The sequence below is a fragment of the Anarhichas minor genome, unplaced genomic scaffold, assembly GCF_050575085.1.
Source record: "Anarhichas minor isolate MPS153535 unplaced genomic scaffold, ASM5057508v1 ptg000071l, whole genome shotgun sequence".
NCBI lineage: Eukaryota > Metazoa > Chordata > Actinopteri > Perciformes > Anarhichadidae > Anarhichas > Anarhichas minor.
In genome coordinates, this window is record NW_027466517.1 from 5,712,501 (window position 1) to 5,732,842 (window position 20,342).

The window sequence follows — 20,342 nt, forward strand, 5'->3', positions numbered from 1 at the left end:
ACCCTCACTGTCCCTGGTCCTCTTCCTGGTGGGCTGGTTGGCACCCCTTGCATCTTCCTCAGAAGGGGCAGAGGCCGGTGCACTGACACTGCCACCTGTAGTGGCAGTCAGGTTAGCAGCAACTACCAGGGGCGGACTGATTGAGTGCTGCCCCTGGAGTGCAGCATCCATGACCGAGTACCACTGCCAGGTGGCAGCAGTCACACTACCGGCCTCCACCCCTCTGCCCATTGGAGGGACTGAAAGTAGGGTATTACTTACTACACTGTGAAGCTGACTGTTTGAATGTATTCACAGTCCCAAAGAACACTCACTGCATCCCTGTTGTCTGTGTTAGGTGTCACAATTGGCCTGGCAAATTACTCTTTTCGGGGAATCATATTATATTTAAATATAATACAAAGCAGAGATTACCTTGTACTTGTTCTTCAGGTTGTTCCACTTCTTACTGGCCTGTTTTACGGTTACCCCCAGGCCTGCTGTGGTAACAAAGTCCCTGGGCAAAACATAAAACAACAGTGACACGGGTCCAACCCTAACCCACTTCAATAAGATATTAAATATTTCAGATTGAGACTGCACAAGTCTACAACCCTTCCCTAGACATAGGCCTACACGCAATGAGAAAAGCACTCAAAATCAATACTCACTCCCATCCAGTTTTACAGGAGTAGCGCCGGCCTGTAAAAAGGCTCTCGTTGGCCGCCCTCCAGTCAATTAGGGCCCGGGTTTCCTCAGTTGTCCCTTAATTAAAATATTGCTTAAATGTTAGTTATAATGGACAATGATAGACAGCATAACCAGTCTGTATAATATGGATAAAGACGAGCTAACAAGTCGGTCAAAAGTTAAAAGACAGCGCTCTAGGTCAACGTTATTAAATTAATATTACATTTTAATAATAAAACTGATTTAACGTTACCTGTAAACAAACAATAGACTATTGAGACCAAAATACTATTAGTTAGATTCAACCAAACCCAATTATAGCTTATGTTTAACCGTACAACGGAGACGTCAATACCAGCGGCAAATTTCAAAAAGACTTGCCGAGATCAGGCTGCTCCAGGCGGGTAACATGAGCGCTGAGCCCCCGGCGCTGGTTTATTACCGGTCCGTCCCGCTAGCAACACCTCACATCGCCGAAATCGCCGGAGCTAATTTTTTTTAATCGGCTGAATCTTGACAAACAGACTACAGATTTGATGCTACAACAACAAACTTCTCGCCTAAAAACATCCTAAAATTACTTTCCGTGACTTAACAACAGTATTATTTAGAAGTTTCAACTTACAGTTGTGGGATTTCTCCTCCGCCATTGTTTCCGCTTGCTGGAGTGAAATGCATTCTGGGATATTTGGCTGTCCCAAGTACAGACAAGTCACCACCGATGCATACCTGGTAAAATGGGCGGAGCGAGCCACATCCTGGCATTTGGTGCGTGCTTGGCTTGATGTGAACTTTGAATTGGAACAGTACTTGGGCTGAGCCTGATGACGTTTCAAAAGTCCACGAGTTCAGAAGTACGCATATTGAGAAAGGCTCAAGAGCAGCCTTCAAGGAAGTGCAGCATAAAAAGCTAACGGTCCGCCGAATCCGCCTTCAATCTACATTTGACACATTTGAATGACATGGCGGAGAAACAACACAAGTGTAAGATATTTAATGTCAATTTATGGTTTGAAATCTAACGTTACACTCGTGCTTACGTTTAATTCCATCCACAACCCGTTTAATCGTGTCATAACGGCACATTCTTTATGAGTGTGTTGTACAGCATCTGTTATTCATCGGACCTTGGTTAAATAACGTTTGTTCATTACAGATCAAGTCACTATGGTCACAAAAGTGCAGGCGTACACGTGGCTTTCATTTTAGCTGATCATTTTAACAACCATGTCACCCAAATAGGGTCAAACTGTTGCGTATTAATTTTTCAGTATGCTACGAGTGAAATAACGTGTGCCAGTGTACTGACGTATATGAAATGTCTCTCATTTAACATGGACAGACGGAGTCATCAAAAGACTGATCAAATATAGATCTGAAAATGACCTTCACTGGAAAGAGGCATACAACCTAGAAGGCCTGGGGGTGAGTTATCGATTTTACATCAGCGCTGTGTCTGCATTGTACGATAAACAATGCAATCTCGCGCTTCAATGTCCTGCTTTAATCCAGGGCCTCACAAAAGGCACCGGATCCCATTCGTCCAATTAGATCCACAAAACCGATGTGAAGACATGCTCGCGTTGCGCATCCTGTTGCGGCTCTGGCTGTCATTTACGGTTGAAAATTGTCTCTCTCATTCTTATTTGTGAATACATTTTTTGCAGTTTGAATAATGCAAACTGCTGGGCTTGAGTAAGCTTTTAAAAAACATTTTATTGACAAGTGACAAAGAATTGTCTTATGCTTCTAGAAACCCCCTGAAAGTTTGCTACTGAGACTTTCAGGGGGTCTGAAGTGTCAATCAAGGTTTCTCTTTCTCGGACCACCAGTATTTCGCACACTGACCCCAGCCCTTGTTTCATTTGTCTCCTCTTTATTACAGGTTATCCAAGTCATGGAAATTCCCCACTGTTAGTGGTTGTGGTGAAAAATTACTGTTTACCAACAATCTGATGTGCAGAAGTTGTCTATCATATTGTGTGATAGGGCTCGCTTGTGCTGTGTACATGTTGTGGTTAAATAAAAAACAAGAAAATATACACAAGAAAAAATAAGAGTTGAGGAGGAGCTTGATACATGGCAGTCATCCTCAGCTCTATCTTCTTTCCTGCAGGTTTACAGTAGCTGTCAGAAATCCCATATATTGCCCACATGTAATTACAACAAAGAGTATTTTCGCTCAATTGCTCTTTAACATGTTCACTCAATACATGTTCAGGACAATTTGACAGTAATGGAGCATTACACTCAACTGAGGGTCGAAATTTGAATGAAGCAATACAAACACTGTTTCAGAACCAGCTCAGGAGTTGGGTGTTGGAGAGACATGGATTCTGTGTACGGTTAAAATAAATTTATTATTGTTATATCACAAACGTTAGTATATAATACACACCATATGTGTTTGAGTCAAAATAGCTGTTTTAAGACAGTCTGTCATGTTCATCCATTACAACCACTGACTCACTTTTGCTGCTCCAGCTTTCTCCATCCGTGTATGTCCTGCTTGCTTGTGTGTATGCCGTCTTTTGAATTGTGACTGCCTCCCCTGTAACAACTAGTTTTTAAATCACTGACAAAGATTTCTCTCCCTCTCATTTCAGCCCTCATTACTGTGCTTCCTGCAGTCTCTTAGAGGGCTACACATCACCATGCTACCAGCTTGCAGTTTCCACTGTGAGGTCAAGGAGAACTGCTGACTTTAAGGCAACATCTGGAAGATAAATTAAAAGTCTGTTCAATTTGAAGAAAGAAAATAGGATAAAAGAACAGTCTGCTCGCTGGTAAGCACAGGGCCGGGTCTATTTAGCTGTGAGGTAGCCAGTGGCACAGGAAGTACTGTGAGAGCAGAATGATGAATGGATTGTACTGTAAGTATCAATGCACCCTGAAAGCGAATGACCTGTAGTCAGTAAAGCAACTGCAGGTTGAAAGAGGCTAGGCCTTACAACAGAGGAATCAATCTTTAAGTACTTAAAACAACATTTGAAGTTTGTGCTGTTGCCATCGCCTGTGGCCCTCAGTCTTGAATATATTTTTATGGTGGATAACTGAAAGGGCCTACCGGGCAACGGCCCAGGGGCTGATAAAGTCAGGGGCCCCTAAGGCCTTCACCTACAAAATGTCAAAGGGACGCTACCAACCAGAAAGAAACATACACCTACACAAAGAGACTACAAAGAGATTAAAAAAATAGCGGCAAATAGACTCAAAATTACTACAGATATATATTAAACAACTACAAAGAGACACAAAGTGTACACCCACGACTGCTACTCTAAACATGATGAGAACACTACTATCATCGGCCGGATTACAAACAATGAGACTTCATACAGAGAGGAAATCAACAACCGTGCAGAGTGGAGCTCAGAGAACAACCTGCTGCTCAACGTCAGGAAAACCAAGGAGCCGATTGTTGATTTTAGAAAAAAGGAGGAGAAGACTCACACCCCTGTCTACATCAATGGAGCTGAGGTGGAGCAAGTTAGCAGCTTTAAGTTCCTGGTAATCGGCATCACAAACAACCTGACGTGGTCCTCCTCACACATCTCCAGCCTGGTGAAGAAAGCTCATAAACAGCTTTTAACAGAGGAGTGATAGACAGCATCCTGACTGCAAACATTACAAACTGTTATGGGATGTTTAAGGCACAGGACAGGAGGGCTCTACAGCGGGGGATTAAAACCACCCAGAACATCACTGGCACCATCTACTGAGCAGTGAGGAGCCTGTGAAGAGCTCAAAGGATATTAAAAGACAAAACCCAGCCAGCCTCAACTTGTTCACTCTGCTGCAGTATGGAAAGAGATACCAGCAGACTTCAGAACAGCTTCGTTCCTCTGGCTTTGAGACTCCTTCATTCATCCTCCACCCTCCACATTTGATGTAGTTTTGTTTTGTTGTATAGTAAAATTGGACTGCAATCCAGCCTGTCAAATTAAAAACTTGAAATAGGTTAAATAAAGAAGCGGTTCAAAAAATAAAATAATGGTAATGTGATGCCCACCAATGTGTTTTCACATGTGTATTAATGTATTTTGTTTTATGTACAGCCAATGTTTATACAGTGAGCACACTGGTATATTCTGGCAATAGTTTTAATAGTGAATGACATGCCTTCACTTTGTATAGAGTGTACATTCCATCCTGTAGCCAGCAGGGGGCAGGGTGGTGCTTTATTTTGCTTTAGACAGGCATTACGACAGTAAAACGATTTACGACCATAACGTTGCGATGCCATGTTCCTCATTCTGCTGAGCGAGGCGAAATGAATAGACGCTGAAGTTGCCCTGTGTCATTTGTGTCCTGTTTGAAGGTGGGTGAGGAAATAATCCAAGCTGAATGAGTCTGGTTAGATGAAGATACTGTTTTGGCGGCTAGGTAGCTAGGAGATGGATGTCTGTAAATATATATGTAGACCCCTTGCTCTCATCGCCCGCTCCACCTCTTCTATAAACTCATCAACAGTGTGAACATCTTTCCCTGGTTCACCACTAAAAGGTGCCATTTGTTTTTCCCTTGGAATGTAAACAATAGACCTTGGTTGAGCATCACCCAGGTTAGCAATACACTACATTACAGCATCATGTTTTCTACCCAGTTCAAAAATCTGTGACTGCAGTTGTACCAATGGGTACATTGTCCTTCATCAGACATGGAGGCAGCTTGGTTGTCTCCATGATGGCTGGGCCCGGCCCATGGAGCAGCCGCACCCTCTTCCTCGTCTGACATTTCAAACTGTCCCCTTCAGTGTCCTTACTGCAGCAAGATAACACAGTCACTATCAGTTGCGATGCCTCTCAGTCCAGCAGTCTCTCAAAAAAGTAGTGTAGCCTAATTAAAAAGATGAGACCAGACACTAAGATACATTTATATTTTATGTGAGTCTTTTATTTCCCCCGACTGCACTCTTGGAGTACAGCGTTAATTGGTCAAATTTTAAAAAGGTACAGATCAATTGACAGCAAAATTAAACAACTGCTTCCCACTCTCTTCAGAATTACAATACAACTGGAAACACTATCTTCTAAAGCTACATAGAAAAACAACAGTAGTGACCTCCTCCTGTTAAGCAGAAACAAAGAACCTCTGCATCAGTCGCATGCTGTTAAACTCTCTGAGATATGTAGATAGCATTTATTTCACAGGAACACAATTATTGTTAAAGAAAATAATGAACTCACTCCCATATCAGTACTCTGCCTGTGTGCTCGGACCCACACACACGGAACTCACGGCAGCTTCCGTCTCCCCTCTAAATGAGGCAGATACATACGACTTAACACCATGTCTGTAAACAGTTAACAAGCCCCATTACAAGGTGATTCAGCATTCATTAGTAACTTCTCCCGCTACTTACGCTGACCCGTTGTTCAGGCCTTTCCCTTCAGTTCAGTCTGGATGCTAAAAGCTAACGTTCGGTCCTCAGCAGCCTCTGATTCCCGCTCTGTATTTCTACATCTCACGTGAACTCCGTGCTCTCGCGTAGCTCACGCTTCATTGTTCTTAAAGTGACAGTACGCCTAAAATAAGAGCAGCATCTGTCACTATCACTAACCCTGCACGTAAGTCATATCTATCAGGGACAGTACAAAAACCTTCCCAAAAATGTGTTTTACCATATATTCTGCACCATATGTTTTGAGTATGGTAAATAAATGGAAATTCTGCTGAGCGAGGCGAAATGAACAGACGCTGAAGTTGCCCTGTGTCATTTATGTGTCCTGTTTGCAGAAACTATTATCTGGCTATTTGGTTCCAATCCTGGTACCTGTAACAGTAATAACTGGTTGTTCAATGAAGCATTGCGTTAGCTCATGCAGGACATGGAAGTCATACACCCCCAGCTGTAAACTAGCTGACAGCCAGCCGATTGAATCATTTCTAATCGGTCTCAGAAATCACAGCCAAGGCGGACCATTTGTTAGGGCCATAACTTTTGAACACAGAGAGAAACCCCCCTCCCCCTCACTGCAGCCATGTGCTTGGCGTCGGATTCCAAAACAAAACAGCTGGTTCGAGTTAAAATCAAATGGATTTATTATCACACAAACGTAAAAACTGTTACAAACCGAATCACACTATTAATAATCTAATGCTCCATGAAACAGAGGCCCAATCCGGGCCACCCTGCCGACTGGTGTCTGGCCAATGGCCCGCAGCGAATCTCAAGATGTCCTCCTATTCACTGTCCCATAAACTGTGTCTTAATTCAGGGTCTGCATCCTTCGAAGGCTGCATTCGTAGACCAGTTGCGTCACAGCGCTGCGACTAGGCTGTCCCAATTTGCATGTTTGTTGAAGACTCCTTCAAATGCAGCCAACGAATGCAGCCTTCTGGTCCCAGATTCGGAGGACACATCTGATGTAGCCTTCGCGGCCCACCATATCCCAAGATGCATTGCGTGCCGATGAAAATTTTATTTGAACCAACATGGCGGCGATTGATGCGGGAGCCGGAGAAGCGGCAGTATTCACTTTTAAATGTAAGTATTGGGTTTCAACTCACTCGAATGTCACCGATACTAATGTTAAAGCAAAATAAGCGATCTTATAACATCACATGTGTGTTAAGGTGATCAGTTAAGTTACGCGACATTCGTAACTGACAAGCTAACTAACGTTAGCCGCTGCGCTATTACCGGCAGCTCGTCTGCCGGCATCTAATCGGTTAAGTTTCGTGACTTTCGTAGCTTACAAGCTAACAAACGTTACTGGCAGCTTCTCTATTACCGGGAGCTTATAACATCATGTTTGTTAATAGTAGGCTAGTAACGTTAGCTGACAAAATCTAACTAACATTAGCTGCAGCTCGTCTGCCTGCATCCGACCGTAGTTAGCCTTGGGAAGTAATTTCACTTTCTGACCTCTGAGGTTGACTAATATCTTAATGAGATTGCGATGGTTTTACAGATGATTTATACTTCATATTATGTCCATAAACGGACCAACAGGAGCTCAGGTAGACAGGTTGTGAACCTGAAATATCACTTTAAGTCCAGTAACATTACAAACGTTAAGATTAACTACACGAATAAACTGAACTTGAGTATTTTGCTAATTCTGTTTTGTGGTGTGAAACAAAACTAACTCTACATTTTGTTTTGTTACAGGGAGCCAGGAGCAAACGGCTCAGTTTATTAAGCTGAGGGGGGAGAACGATGGCCTCTTTACCGGGGCCAAACATTCAGCAAGCGTTGCTTGGAAGTAAGCTATTAGTCCATTTCTAATATCTCCTTTTGACCATCCTGTACTGAAGGTTACATTAGCTCTCATCTTATATTACAGTTGAATTAGCTCTCATCCTGTACAAAGCCTTTACGAATAGGACAACCAGTAGAAGAGAATACACTTCTGATGTTATTGTTGCTGTCACACAGATGACAGTTGTCTGTCACCTTTTTCTTTCTTTTTTAATTGAAAATAAGACATCCATGTAAATGATTTGTGTGTATATTCTGCTGTGTAAAAATTGTCAATTTTCTAAGTTTGCATACTTGTGTTAACATTATTGATAACTGTTTAACTTTTCATCACTTTGTCAATGTGATTAGGACAATTTTGGAAAAGATTTGCCTGCAGGGGAGGGTGAGTCCCTTGCAGGCAAAAAACAAATGGGACAAGAAAAAGTATAAAGTATGTGCATATGAGTTACTACAAGTTAATTAACACGTTTGCCGACATTAATTTCGCTGCTGTTGTTGATTGTCCTCTGCCTTAGGATTGCAAGTATCCAGGGTCAGGAGAGGGAGTGAGTGGGAAACCCACTGCTGCAACTTGGCCGTGGTTTGTCCTCATGGATGAGATCAGACAGGGCCAAGCCAGACAAGAAAAGGAAAGAGAAAGGGAGAGCAAAAGGATGAGCTGATGAGAGAAGATATGAGGTTGCAGAGGGAGGCAGAGGAGAGAAGAGCGCAGGAGAGCAGGGAAAGAATGGACAGGCTCTTTTCTCTACTGGAGAAAATGATTGATAAATAATGCAAATTAAATCAAACAAAATCATGACTCTTCGATCCCTTGCATCATCTTACAATTTCTGATCTCACCATTGACTGTTTACATTAAGTCATCTAACTTAAACATCCAACAACTGACAGTGATGGTAAAGGTTTGACTGTTATCTCACTAACCAACAGTCCTGTCCTGTCTATCATCTATAACCCGGTACCTGCAACGACGTCCTGGTGCGAGGCAAGACGAACCCTTGTTTCTGACCAACAAAGGAAAAGCCATGTCAAGCCCTTAGTTCACAACCCGACTCCGTCTCCTCAGCAAACGATGTGTACTCCCCTCCTCAGCAATATACTTCTCACTCCTTCCGCATCAGTCGGCTATTTTTATTGCTTACCTGTATGTATAAATGCTGCTGCAACGAAAATATTAAATAAATTAATAAAGTAACTATCTACATGTTGATTTTTCATAGTCCGGGTGATGCTTAGCATGGATGTTGTACCAGAATTGGCGTTTGGGTTCCGTTGTTTCGGGGGTTTATGCATGGTTCTCCCTGTTTTGGCTTACTAGCTACTTGGCTAATCCAGGGAGCATTTTAAGACCATAGCCACCAGTGCCAAGTATAACTGTATTTTCATTTGTTGCAATAAATAGATAAAAATCTATGACAAGAGTGTTCCTGACTGAAAACATGTAAAACCTTTTTTGAGGCACTAACTGTCATAACGAAAACAATAATTTTTGTTTAGAAATCTTATAGATGTGGAAGTTTTAGTGTATTGTATGAAATTCTCAATATCCAACATTTTGCCTCTGCACAACCACACCCGACCTGTATCAATCTTTCTCTTTTCCCATTATTCCCACTCATCTGCTTTTTGAGTGTTATTAGCCTGTATTCATTATCTCATATTGTGCCTCATACAACCACTGCCCATCTGTCCCTCTTACCTCAACACTAGTTGTCAACATGAGGGGCCCATGTGTTAAAATAATATGCATTTTGATATTGTCATGTTTGATCCTGTAAGGAGACGATCGCACGTGTGTGTGTGAGACAGAAGGGACTGACGGAGTTAAGGGGGGTCGGCAGTAGCAGCAGGAAGTGAGGAAGTGTTTTTATGTAGAGGAATGTTTAAGGTGTGTCAGTATCTGATGTAATTATCGCACATTTGTCACTGTACAAGCCCACCTTCTGTCAGTCTGTGTCGGTCTGTGAAAGTAGGAATTCTGGGTGATTTTTTGATAAAGCAAGCAAACTTGCAATTATCAGTCGTTAACATTTAAATGTAAGTTGAAAATAATTTGGAATTTAAATCCTCTTAACTTGAAATAGTCAGTTGTATACACATGGTTAAGTTATTTTAACATAAAACTGAGTTACAATAATGCAGAAATGTGTTAGTTCGACTCGGTAAGGACATTTTCTTGAACTGATAAGTTAAAACAATTCTGTTTTAACTAGTGTTGGAAAAACTTAAATAATGTTTTTGTTCAGCCACTGTAATCTAAGCAGCTGGTTCCATAAAGTCTGTGTCCTATGAACCAATCTTCACACAAGCTTTCTCAGCTGTCTTCTTCATTAAGTGTCTTAGTTGTCTTTCTTAATCTTATCTGTTTGTTTACTTGTGACCGGGCGTCAAGGGTTGATAGTAAATCTGTTGTGTTCACGGCAGTTTATATGTAGGCTGATTTGCAACCATGACGTCTTCCGAGATTAGGATAAAATGACCCTTGACAGAACGAATTATCAAAGAAACGGGTCCAAATGATGTCCAGACTTTATGCAAATCATTCTGTTCCAACGCACTTGTGTGTTATCCTCAGTATATACGGTATGTCATCGGTATGAATCGAATGCAATCTTCAAGTTGAGTTAACTTGCATTTTCAAGGCAGTAGGTGAATTTTCATTTCCAAGTTTAACTGACCTGAAATGTTTTACAGTATGCGGTGAAGGTACTGTGTGTTAGTATGCTGAATCGTTTAACAGCTCATAGCATCAGCACAAGTATTTAAGCTCAACGAACCTGTTCACTTCCTCTTCGACTCCGTTCTCTCATGATGTGCGATTCCCGAGCCGAGACCACGTATTTCACAACATGGACCTGGAGATCTCCCTCACTCTTTCTGACAATGACCTCTTCGAAGACGATTCTCCTGAAGTCCCGGAGATGGCACCGTCTCCCATTATCTCTCACCGCCAGCAAACTCGGCTGAGATCTACCATCCACGACCCCCGCGGCTCCCGACATCTATCCTCGGACAATTCCGAAGTCGTCGGTCCTTCGCCGTCCAACAACCCCAGGGGGAGATCCCGACTCCGGCATCCGAGGGACATCGTCCCTCCACAATGCCGCTCTTCCACCCGCTCGAGATCCAGCCGCTCGAACAACGGCCAAAACCAGAGCGACCCTCCTCCTCCACGCCAATGCTCCAATGCCCCCCCATACATCCAGCATTTCCGAGTGGACAGTCGCTCGACTGAAGAACGCACTCACCCAGCTCAATATCCATTTCCACCAGTCCGACAGAAAAGCAAAACTTTTCAAACTACTCACGGACGCTCAGCACCACACCTCCTTCGATCGCCGAGCCACCAGAGCACTTCCGGGTTCCCCGCGCAGCGGCAGGCGCACAATCGATGACGTCATGACGCACAACGCGGCCAGACAAGCCCAGTCACACACACCAGCCCCTCCAGAGGGCCAGGTCGTATCGCACCCCCCCCATACTCTCTCTGCATCAGGGATACCTCACCCTGCAGTCTTTTTTCCCCATTCTGCACTTCCAACCCACGCACATGCATTGTTTCATCCCAGCATCTTTCCCTCTTCCCTCGCTCCTGCCTTTCCTTCCAACTCAACACCGGCTACCTTAGCCGCACAGAATGCTCCAACAGCAGGATTCTACGGCGGAACCAACAGCCAAAACTCTGCGTTTCCTCCTGTCTCCGCTTTCCCCCCTCTCTTCCCCTACCCTCCCCATAACCCATACGTAACTAACCATCCCTTTTTAAATGCACCCCCTTTTTCCACAGGTCCACCAGCAACCAACCCCAGCTTCCTTCCGACTCATCTTCCTCCACCCACCAGCTTTACATTAGCCACAGCACTACCCCCAGCACGGCCTTTAGCATACGCCCGACCATCCCCCGTGCCACATACGCTCAGACAACAGATTCTCGCAGGTAACTACATCGACCTTGCCCAACTCATTCATCCATCCACCTGCAATCCCCATATCCAGAGGGAATTAATCACCGCTTTCGGACCCATCGAACTCAAACAGCCACTCCCCACCCGATCCAAGGAACTCACCACAACCGAATTTGCCTACTCTTTTTCCCTATACCATGATATCATCTGCTCTGTTTTCCCCGACCGCAGGGCCGAGTTGGATGACTACATGGCGCTTATACTCAACCTAGCCTTGCGGTTCGGCGGTAATGGGTTATACACCTACCACTTCCTATTCACATCCGAATCCGCCGGTCGTGTGCAGCAGTTCAACCAGGGAATATACTGGGGAACACTCGACCTAGAACTGTACTGCAGAGTTTTCGCAGCGTGTGCCTCTCTAAATTGTGAGCACTGCGGCACACCCTCCCATCCGGCCTCTACATGCACCCTCGCAGCACCCCTGCCCGCCACCCCAGCTTCCCCCAAACGAAGCCCCCCCGTTTACCGCAGCCTGCCTCTATTACTTCCCCCACCATCCATCACCTCTAAACTAGAAATCAACCAGCCAACCATCTCCGGCGGTCCCCCCAGAGGTATGGACAAAAGAGGTAGACTAATCCTCTACCAGGGTGGGAGGATGGTGTGCAATAACTTCAACGACCTAGGATGCCAATCCTCCAGCTGCCGTTTTCTCCACACCTGCTCCTTCTGCGGGGGGGCCCACGCAAGACCAACCTGTCCCCATCAACAAACAAAGCACAGCAAGTGTAAGTACCTCAACACACCAATCAACATCCATGCCCTAGCTTCCGCCCTTAAAACTCACCCAGACCACCAGTTCACAAGCTTCCTCATCCAGGGTCTCACCCACGGCTTCCACCCAGGTGAAGCCAGAATCTTCCTTCACTTGTAAAAATTTGCTATCGGCCATCTCCGAACCCCACACAGTCGACAAGCTCCTGGCTCAGGAAGTCAAAGACGCATATATGATAGGCCCATTCACTAGCCCACCTTTCCCTATATTTAGAATCAGTCCAATCGGCATCGCTACTAGAAAATATTCAGGCAAAAAGAGATTAATTATAGACCTCTCTTCCCCTCACGGCTCCACAGTTCCAAGCATAAACAGCCTAATCCCCAGCCCGGACTACTCCATGCAGTACACCACTATCGACCACGCCGCATCCCTCATTCGCCTTGCTGGTCCAGGAGCCTGGTTGTCTAAAGCAGACATCACAAGTGCCTTTAAAGTACTTCCCATCCACCCCGACTACTGGCCCCTTTTCGGTGTCCTCTGGAAGGGTGCTTATTACTTCTCGGTGCACCTGACTTTCGGGTGTAAGAGCAGCCCAAAAATTTTCGATTGCCCTTCCGAAGCACTCTGCTGGATCCTGATCAACGTCCATAAACTCCCCTACGTTATCCACCTCCTAGACGACTTCCTCACCGTCACGCCACCTTCCTCTCCCCCAGCACTCGGCCTCCACACTCTTACCACCGTGTTCCAGGAACTCGGTGTTCCCCTCTCCGCAGAGAAAACCGCAGGTCCCAGTACATCCCTGGAATTCTTCGGCATCACCCTGGACTCCGTCTCACTCCAAGCATCCCTACCTACCGAAAAAATCAACCGGATTTCATTACTCATCTCTAATTTCCTCCTGGCCCCCGAATGCACCAAACACCAACTCCTCTCGCTTTTAGGCCACCTCAACTACGCCATCCGCATCATCCCCCAAGGCCGATCTTTCTTGTCACTCCTCCTTTCAGTCGCCTCCTCTGTCACAAAGCTCCACGACCACGTCACACTCGACAAAGCTTGCAAGACAGAGCTAAAGCTATGGCACCAGTTCCTCTCCTTTTGGAATGGCATCTCTTTCTTCTACGACGAGCACATCACCAAGCTGGAAGACATCCAGCTGTACACAGACGCAGCACCCTCAATCGGTTTTGGCGGTTTTGTCGTAGAAATCATCAATAAAGGACAGTCACATTGTCTAGACATAATGATGTTCATGCGGAGACTAACCTTGGTTTCAGCCCAGCACCAGTTCATCATCCGAGCCTCCCACATCCCAGGTCACTACAACTCCATCGCTGATTCACTCTCCCGTTTCTCATTCCAGAAATTCAGACGATTAGCACCAACCTCAGACCCTCTGCCGACTCCGGTCCCACAGTTTTCAGCCACCATCTTCAACTGACCCCGCAACTGGAACACCTAATCTCCGCCTCTCAAGATACCATCCTCAAACACTCTCGTCGTACTTCACCGGATGGAAACGCTTCAAAGCTTTCCACACCTCTTTTAACCTTCCCTTCCCATCACTCGACATCCTTACCCTCACAAGCTTCATTACATTTGTCCATTCCCTCCTTAAGATAAAGTCCTCCACTATACGGGTATACATAAGCGGAATTAACTTTTTCACAAAACTGTCCTCAGGAACGCCGTGCCCAGCCTCCACCCACTCGCATTTAGCGATGTTACTCAAAGGTCTCCGTAAAGCCGAACCACGGCCTATGCCTAAACGTCTGCCCCTCACCTCGGACCTTCTCACCCGCTGCATCCATACTCTCCGCTCAGGCTACCTCTCTCCCTTCACGGACAAAGTACTCGAGTCCATGTTCTTGCTGGCTTTCTTCGGCTTCCTTCACCGCCTCGAACTCCGACCACAATCCGTCACGACATGCCACCATGTCCAACATCTCAATTCATCCTCTCTCATTCAAACTTCTCTCTATTGGTAAAACAGCATTTTATGCAAATGTCAATGCACACAGAACAATGCAACATTGCATTCAATCATTGCATTGTGTCCAAATTTGTATGAGTGGTATGGATAGTAGAAAAAGCAGTGTATTAGCAGTAGAAGTCAGTGTGTGTGTGGTGAAGGTCAGGACATGGGATGGCAGCGCATTAGGTAGCTAACCAGCTGTTCAGAGGTGTTAGAGCTGTTGTTGTTAAACTTGAGGAGTTGAGACACTGAATGGATAACGAGGTTCCATTACCTGCCTACCACCTTTCATTCTGTTTGCAGCCAGAGTAGCATGACTTAAAGACAGATGGCACAGCATGCAGCTTCAGGGTACAAGTTTGACTGAGCTTAGATTTCCATCTTCTCCGTATAGTCTGGAGTCATTACAGACCCTGAATCAGTGGAATAATCACTGACTGCGCAGCTGATGGAACACAGCGGTAATGAACACCTGTTCCCTGTGTCTTATAAAACTCCTAGCTGAAATATGCTCCCCCTCTGTGCTCATTTTTCATGACATGAAGAAATATGAGGTGCAGGCTGTAAGTCGTAAACACTGTCTGTCAGGCTGATTAAGTGTTCTGCTGACACTGCTGCTGTTGTTTATGCACTTCGGAAAATGCTTCATGAGGGCAATATAAAGTGTTAGCATAGAAAAACATTTTTGAGTTCCAATTAAAATGTTTAATCGTGTAACACCATTCATATTGAAACAGGATTGCACAGAGGACGAGGAAAATAGTGGCTGCACAGCAATCAAAGACAGAGTCAGATCAGCTGTTACCAGGGTCTTTAATTAAGCAAACAGAAAAACGTAAAAATCGATCTCAGTCAAGAGCACGATTACAAAACTAGAAAATCAAAACTATCTCAGCCGGGCCGCTGTTCCAACTATATCCAACACCCTGGAGATCTTGGGGTGAAGAGACTGAGCTCCTCTCTCAGCATGTGCCACCAGATCAACTTCCCTGATTGTCCTTTGTTCACCTCCCCGATGAGGAGATCAGCTCCAGGTGTGTCTCTTCCCTCATCCCAATGCTCTCCTCTGGGAATGGGTGGAGCCCTCTGGCAGGAATGTAGGTGCCTCTAATAACCCTGTCGCTCAGCCCCTTATAATATGTTCAAACCGATATGACAAAAAACTAATGTCTGCATACTTGCTCAGTGTAAATAAGTGCTACCAACATATATGCTGCCACATTGATTAACAGACACACATCGTAGACAAAGGCAGCAGCAACAGCACATCCCTGTTAGCAAACACTAAACAGATTGACAAAGGCACTCACATCCTATAAATCCATAACAAATAAATAAATAAATCAAAAAATGGCAAGACGTATCCTGTTACATTAGTCGGAGCTTGTATTCACAGCCGGATATGTTATTAGAGCCACTTATAGCCTGTTAAGTTTCCCATATGAATGGCTCATCAAGGTAGTGCTCTGGCATTTCAATCAGGAGAGACAAGTCAGATAAAGAATAGATAATTGTTTATTATTAACAGATATGTGATGATAAGTCTTGACAGAATCTTTGGCGCTTGGACTCTAGAGGGAGATTTGTAATCGCGGGGCGTCTAGTCTGAGCAGCAGCAAGATAAATCCCCCCGTGGTGTCCAGACACTGGTGGTGGTGGCTGATGAGGCTGATACAATGATGAGTTGATGAAGATGATGAAGACTGGGTTGAGATGCAGAGGTGCGTAACAGCAGCATAAACATACTGAAGGTAGAGACACAATCATATTTAAGAGAGACAGCAGCAAGATGATAGGCTAACCATGTAATTGTTTCATTGTGCTATTGGATAAAGGAGACCAGCTGATCTAAACTGCTGATATCATGATTGACAGGCCCGAACAATGACAGCAAGGAAATAATGAGTGAGCATGCGTGTCGACTGAATGGCAGATGTTTGAGAAATAAACTACGGGCTTAGGCATGCAGGAGTATAGTCTTCCTGACTGAACTTACACTAGAGCTTCATTTAGTGAACACAAACGACACTGACACACGTCTCCAGTCCTTCCTGGACTGGTTGCAGGAATGAGGAAAACAGTTTACAAGCAAGATCTGACGTTGCAGCTACTGATTACCTTACTGTAATATTGCCTTATAAAGTAAAATGTACCAATTATGCTGTTGTATAAATAAAGAAACCAACTGTGATACAAACTGCAATGTTGTGTGTGGAAACCCAAAGCAGAGACAAATACAAAATAAAAAAACACAAGACTCTTTATTATATAATGTTCTAAAATATCAATTGAAAAAGGGAAGAAAGACAGAGGGACCGCCATCTTGGAACAACCCAGTTTATACAAACTCCCAGCAGGTGCGGCCAATCCCTCAGTGAAGTGGGAGGGACCAGGCAACCACAGAGGACTGAAAGAAGAAAACAAAGGCAGGCCAAAGCAGGTAGACATGTCGCTAAAAATGTTTCCCAAAAATTGAAATCTCCTCTAAAACATATGCCAGTAATTGGGAGAGGCTGCAGCTGTATACAGCAGGGGGGTTTTGCAGTGCAAACTCCATGCTATTAAACACTGCAAACAGAAGACCAAGAAGGAAAAATAAACTACTAGCAAACAACAAGCAAAAGCACACCAGGGAAGTGAATGCACAAGACTTCATAGAAAATAATAAGGTACAATATGCCTTGTACTAACAACGCTGCAACCACTCCTCAAAATCTTAAATAAATACGATGGCAATTAAAACAACTATGAGGCCCAATATGTGCTCTACATTATAAAAATAAAAGCTCTTCATCTGAATGGGGCAGATAATATAGTTTAACATACATTGAACATTTTTTTCTTCAACTTTTCATTCCTTTTTACACTTAAACTGGACTAGAACATTAATCGCCTTGGACCACCTGGAATAATACATCGACAAGTGCTTCAACCGTCTCTGCATCATGAACAAGGACAATACAGAGGACACAAAAGACCATTTATTTTTCACCGGCATTCCAGAACAAACCACAGACGACCCTGAAAAATCAAACAGATCAAACTACCCGCAGAGACCATCAACAACATCACATTCCACTGCGTACGCTCTTTGGGACGATGAACAACAATAATTAATGACGACAAATCTTTGCGTAGTTCAAACACTAGAAAACAAAAAGACCAATTTGAACTTGCAAGGCAGGCAGCTCAAGGGAAAGGATGGACTCAATGCCCAATATCTACGAGAAGTCAGTTTCCAATCTGAAAACGGATAATAAAAAGACAGTAATTATAATTTCTTTTGCACAATTTCAAACATTTCCAATTGCGCAGTCATGAAATGAGGCGACTTAAACAGAGTTATCAGCCCATCGGTAAACAGAACTAACATTTCCAACAATAAGCATACGTGGCAGTCTACAGAAACAATAAAACAGATCATGAGCAATATTGGTCTTGGCAATATTTGGCGACTTCAGCACTCAGTAAAAAGAGAATACTCAATCTACTCATCGGTTCACCACTCATATTCACACATTTACTTCTTCCTCATCAGCAATTCAGTTATATCTAATATTTCAGACACAAAGATCCACCCCATCATTATTAGCGACCATGGACCCGTAACATTTACATGGAACAGAATCAGTCCACATAAAACCATCACCAGATGGCGCTTTAACATATCTCATCTCAAAGACCTGGAGTTTGACAGTCTCATTAAAAAAAGTGGGCATCCTTCCTAGAAATTAATGATTCCCCAAAGTCATCACCAACTCCTCTGTGGGAAATGAGAAAGGCAGTTATAAGAAGCATAATTATTTCATAAAAAGAAAACAACACAAAGTTGATCTGGAACAAAAAAATCAACTGGAAAGGATTGATGCAGGTAACCCAACAGAGGAAACCCAGGGGTTGAATTAATAAAGTATAAATTCAAAATAAATGAAACTAAGAATAATAAATCTCAATTCCTGATACATAGACTTTGACAAGATACTTTCCCCCATAATAATACATCTGGTAAATGCAAAATTAATCAAATAAACAAAATCTCCACCTTTAAAGACTCATTAGGGAAGCCCACACATTCACCTGAAGAGATACAAGTTTTTACTCAAATTTAAACTCATTGGAAAGCTACTCAATTCAAGAGGACATACCTACGACAGTAAAGAACAAACCAACATTCACCAAAAACACCAGACAAACTCTCCACTTCCCTCAATCATAAACCCAATAACAAAGCACCAGGACCCGATGGCTTCCCTGAGTCCTATAAACACTTCTGGTCCATTCTTGGTCCACTCTTCATTTATAAGCCATTCTATCAAACTACATCCATGTACCAAAACATTAACAATTAGAGGAAACTGTCAGCCTGGTGGAAATTTCACAAAATCACAAACGATCAAAATTAAACATTTTCGCCACCAACTTAGATCTTCCATCCTCAACCTCTGAATTAGTCAAAAGAAAGGTCAGTTGGGGTATGAGGTACTTTTCCATAGTCAGTGAATAACCTACTGTAGGTACCAGGAGTAACAAAATATACTGCTGGACGGGGCAGCAGCAAAACATTCTAGCCACCTAAAAGAAAGGCCCATCTAAAGAAAACAATATTCAATATAAGTGTATGCTATATTCAGAATATTTTCACTGCTTTATCTTTATCTTGCCGTCAGACAGCCCTTTCTGACAGGGAACTCAATTGAAAGTGAAACTTATCTATGGTTTCTTCAAATCCACAACTCTGTTGACAAAAACCTTATAAAAAAGTACAGTTTCCTAAATATTCTAAATAAAGCGCACAATTACACTGATAATGACTGCTTTAGGTGTCTAAAATAGGTTTTGCTGACCCCGTCCACAGCAGTACATTGCTTTTCTCCTGTGCTGGTACTCTGTCAGCTTCTCCAAACTCCATCTACTGTAGTAATACACTGACTATGGATACGAACTTCAAAACACCCAAACTATGCCTTTAACATTTATTCCTCAAAAGATTATTCCCCAAAATATATATATAAATACCACATTTGAACAAAAAGCTATCCATACTATCAATAAAATGGGAACTATCCATCACTCCCGATGCAGATTTTTGGAACCAAATTTGCAAATTATACAACTACCTTCAACTCATACAGTACAAGATATCTTTATATCTTTTCTGCACTCACGTAGGAGACAACAGGCTGTGTGACCTCTGAACCCGGAACAAAAAAAAAAAAAACAGCTGAGTGACCGCATGTGTGTTCTGGGAGGCTACGCTAAACTAGCTTAACGGGAAAACAGCAGCAGCAACACGCATTCTGCTACACACTGGAGGGCCATTCAGATATTAGATGTAAAAAAACAAACGCAGTTGACTTACCAAATGCTGTTCACTTAAAGACAAACTCCATCCTCCTTTCTTTGTTGACTAAGAGTTTAATCCCACGGTTAAATCCCAACTCATAAATCCGTTTCTCCTCCTTCAGCCATTGAGTGTTAAAAAAACAAAGCTAGGTAAAAAAGTAATAATCTACACCAAGCAAAATGCAAAAAATGTCATAATTTCTTCCATATCTTTCAATTTGAACTCTTACTACTCCGACTAAGCCTCTGAAGGCTACTTTAAGTTTCGGTTCACAATAGTCACGTGCTCGCCCACTGACCAATCACAGCACATGCTGCACCTCACTGCAGAGCTGCACGTTAATGCTGACGTACTTGTAGGCCAGCTAGCAGGCTCTGGCACGTCAAAGAATACACCCAACATGTCAAACTAAAGATCTGATTGGTTGAAGACTATGACAATCAACAATATCGTCC

At 43.5% G+C, this 20,342-nt stretch overlaps 1 protein-coding gene and 3 long non-coding RNA genes across 8 annotated transcripts in view; 2 read left to right on the top strand and 2 right to left on the bottom strand.

Moving 5' to 3' along the window:
• Nucleotides 1–1,409, bottom strand: part of LOC142935111 (uncharacterized) — a 2,982-nt gene extending 1,573 nt beyond the window's left edge. The window contains exons 1-4 of one of the 3 annotated variants that reach the window (XR_012947770.1): nt 1,295–1,325; nt 1,051–1,181; nt 651–744; nt 1–496 (exon numbers count right to left, since the gene is read on the bottom strand). The exon at nt 1–496 is cut by the window's left edge and continues 585 nt beyond it. This is a non-coding gene — a long non-coding RNA (uncharacterized LOC142935111). The other 2 variants (XR_012947768.1, XR_012947769.1) reach the window with 2 other exon arrangements.
• A 106-nt stretch (nt 1,410–1,515) lies between these two features.
• LOC142935112 (uncharacterized) lies at nt 1,516–9,075 on the top strand. Of its 2 annotated transcripts, XR_012947772.1 has the most exons (6): nt 1,516–1,653; nt 2,012–2,094; nt 3,276–4,990; nt 6,891–7,159; nt 7,787–7,880; nt 8,810–9,075. It is a non-coding gene; the product is annotated as an uncharacterized LOC142935112 (long non-coding RNA). The 2 variants fall into 2 exon arrangements; XR_012947771.1 differs by having other exon boundaries at nt 7,787–9,075.
• LOC142935113 (uncharacterized) lies at nt 5,540–6,271 on the bottom strand. 2 transcript variants are annotated; one of them, XR_012947774.1, is made up of 3 exons: nt 6,035–6,271; nt 5,859–5,929; nt 5,540–5,739 (listed from the first exon to the last, which is right to left on the bottom strand). It is a non-coding gene; the product is annotated as an uncharacterized LOC142935113 (long non-coding RNA). The 2 variants fall into 2 exon arrangements; XR_012947773.1 differs by having other exon boundaries at nt 5,540–5,929.
• A 2,547-nt stretch (nt 9,076–11,622) lies between the features above and the next one.
• On the top strand, nt 11,623–16,963 carry LOC142935139 (uncharacterized). The gene has a single exon (XM_076079286.1). The coding sequence runs from the start codon at nt 12,795–12,797 to the stop codon at nt 14,007–14,009; it is 1,215 nt and encodes a 404-aa protein (XP_075935401.1). The 5' UTR covers nt 11,623–12,794; the 3' UTR covers nt 14,010–16,963.
• Nucleotides 16,964–20,342: the final 3,379 nt, after the last annotated feature.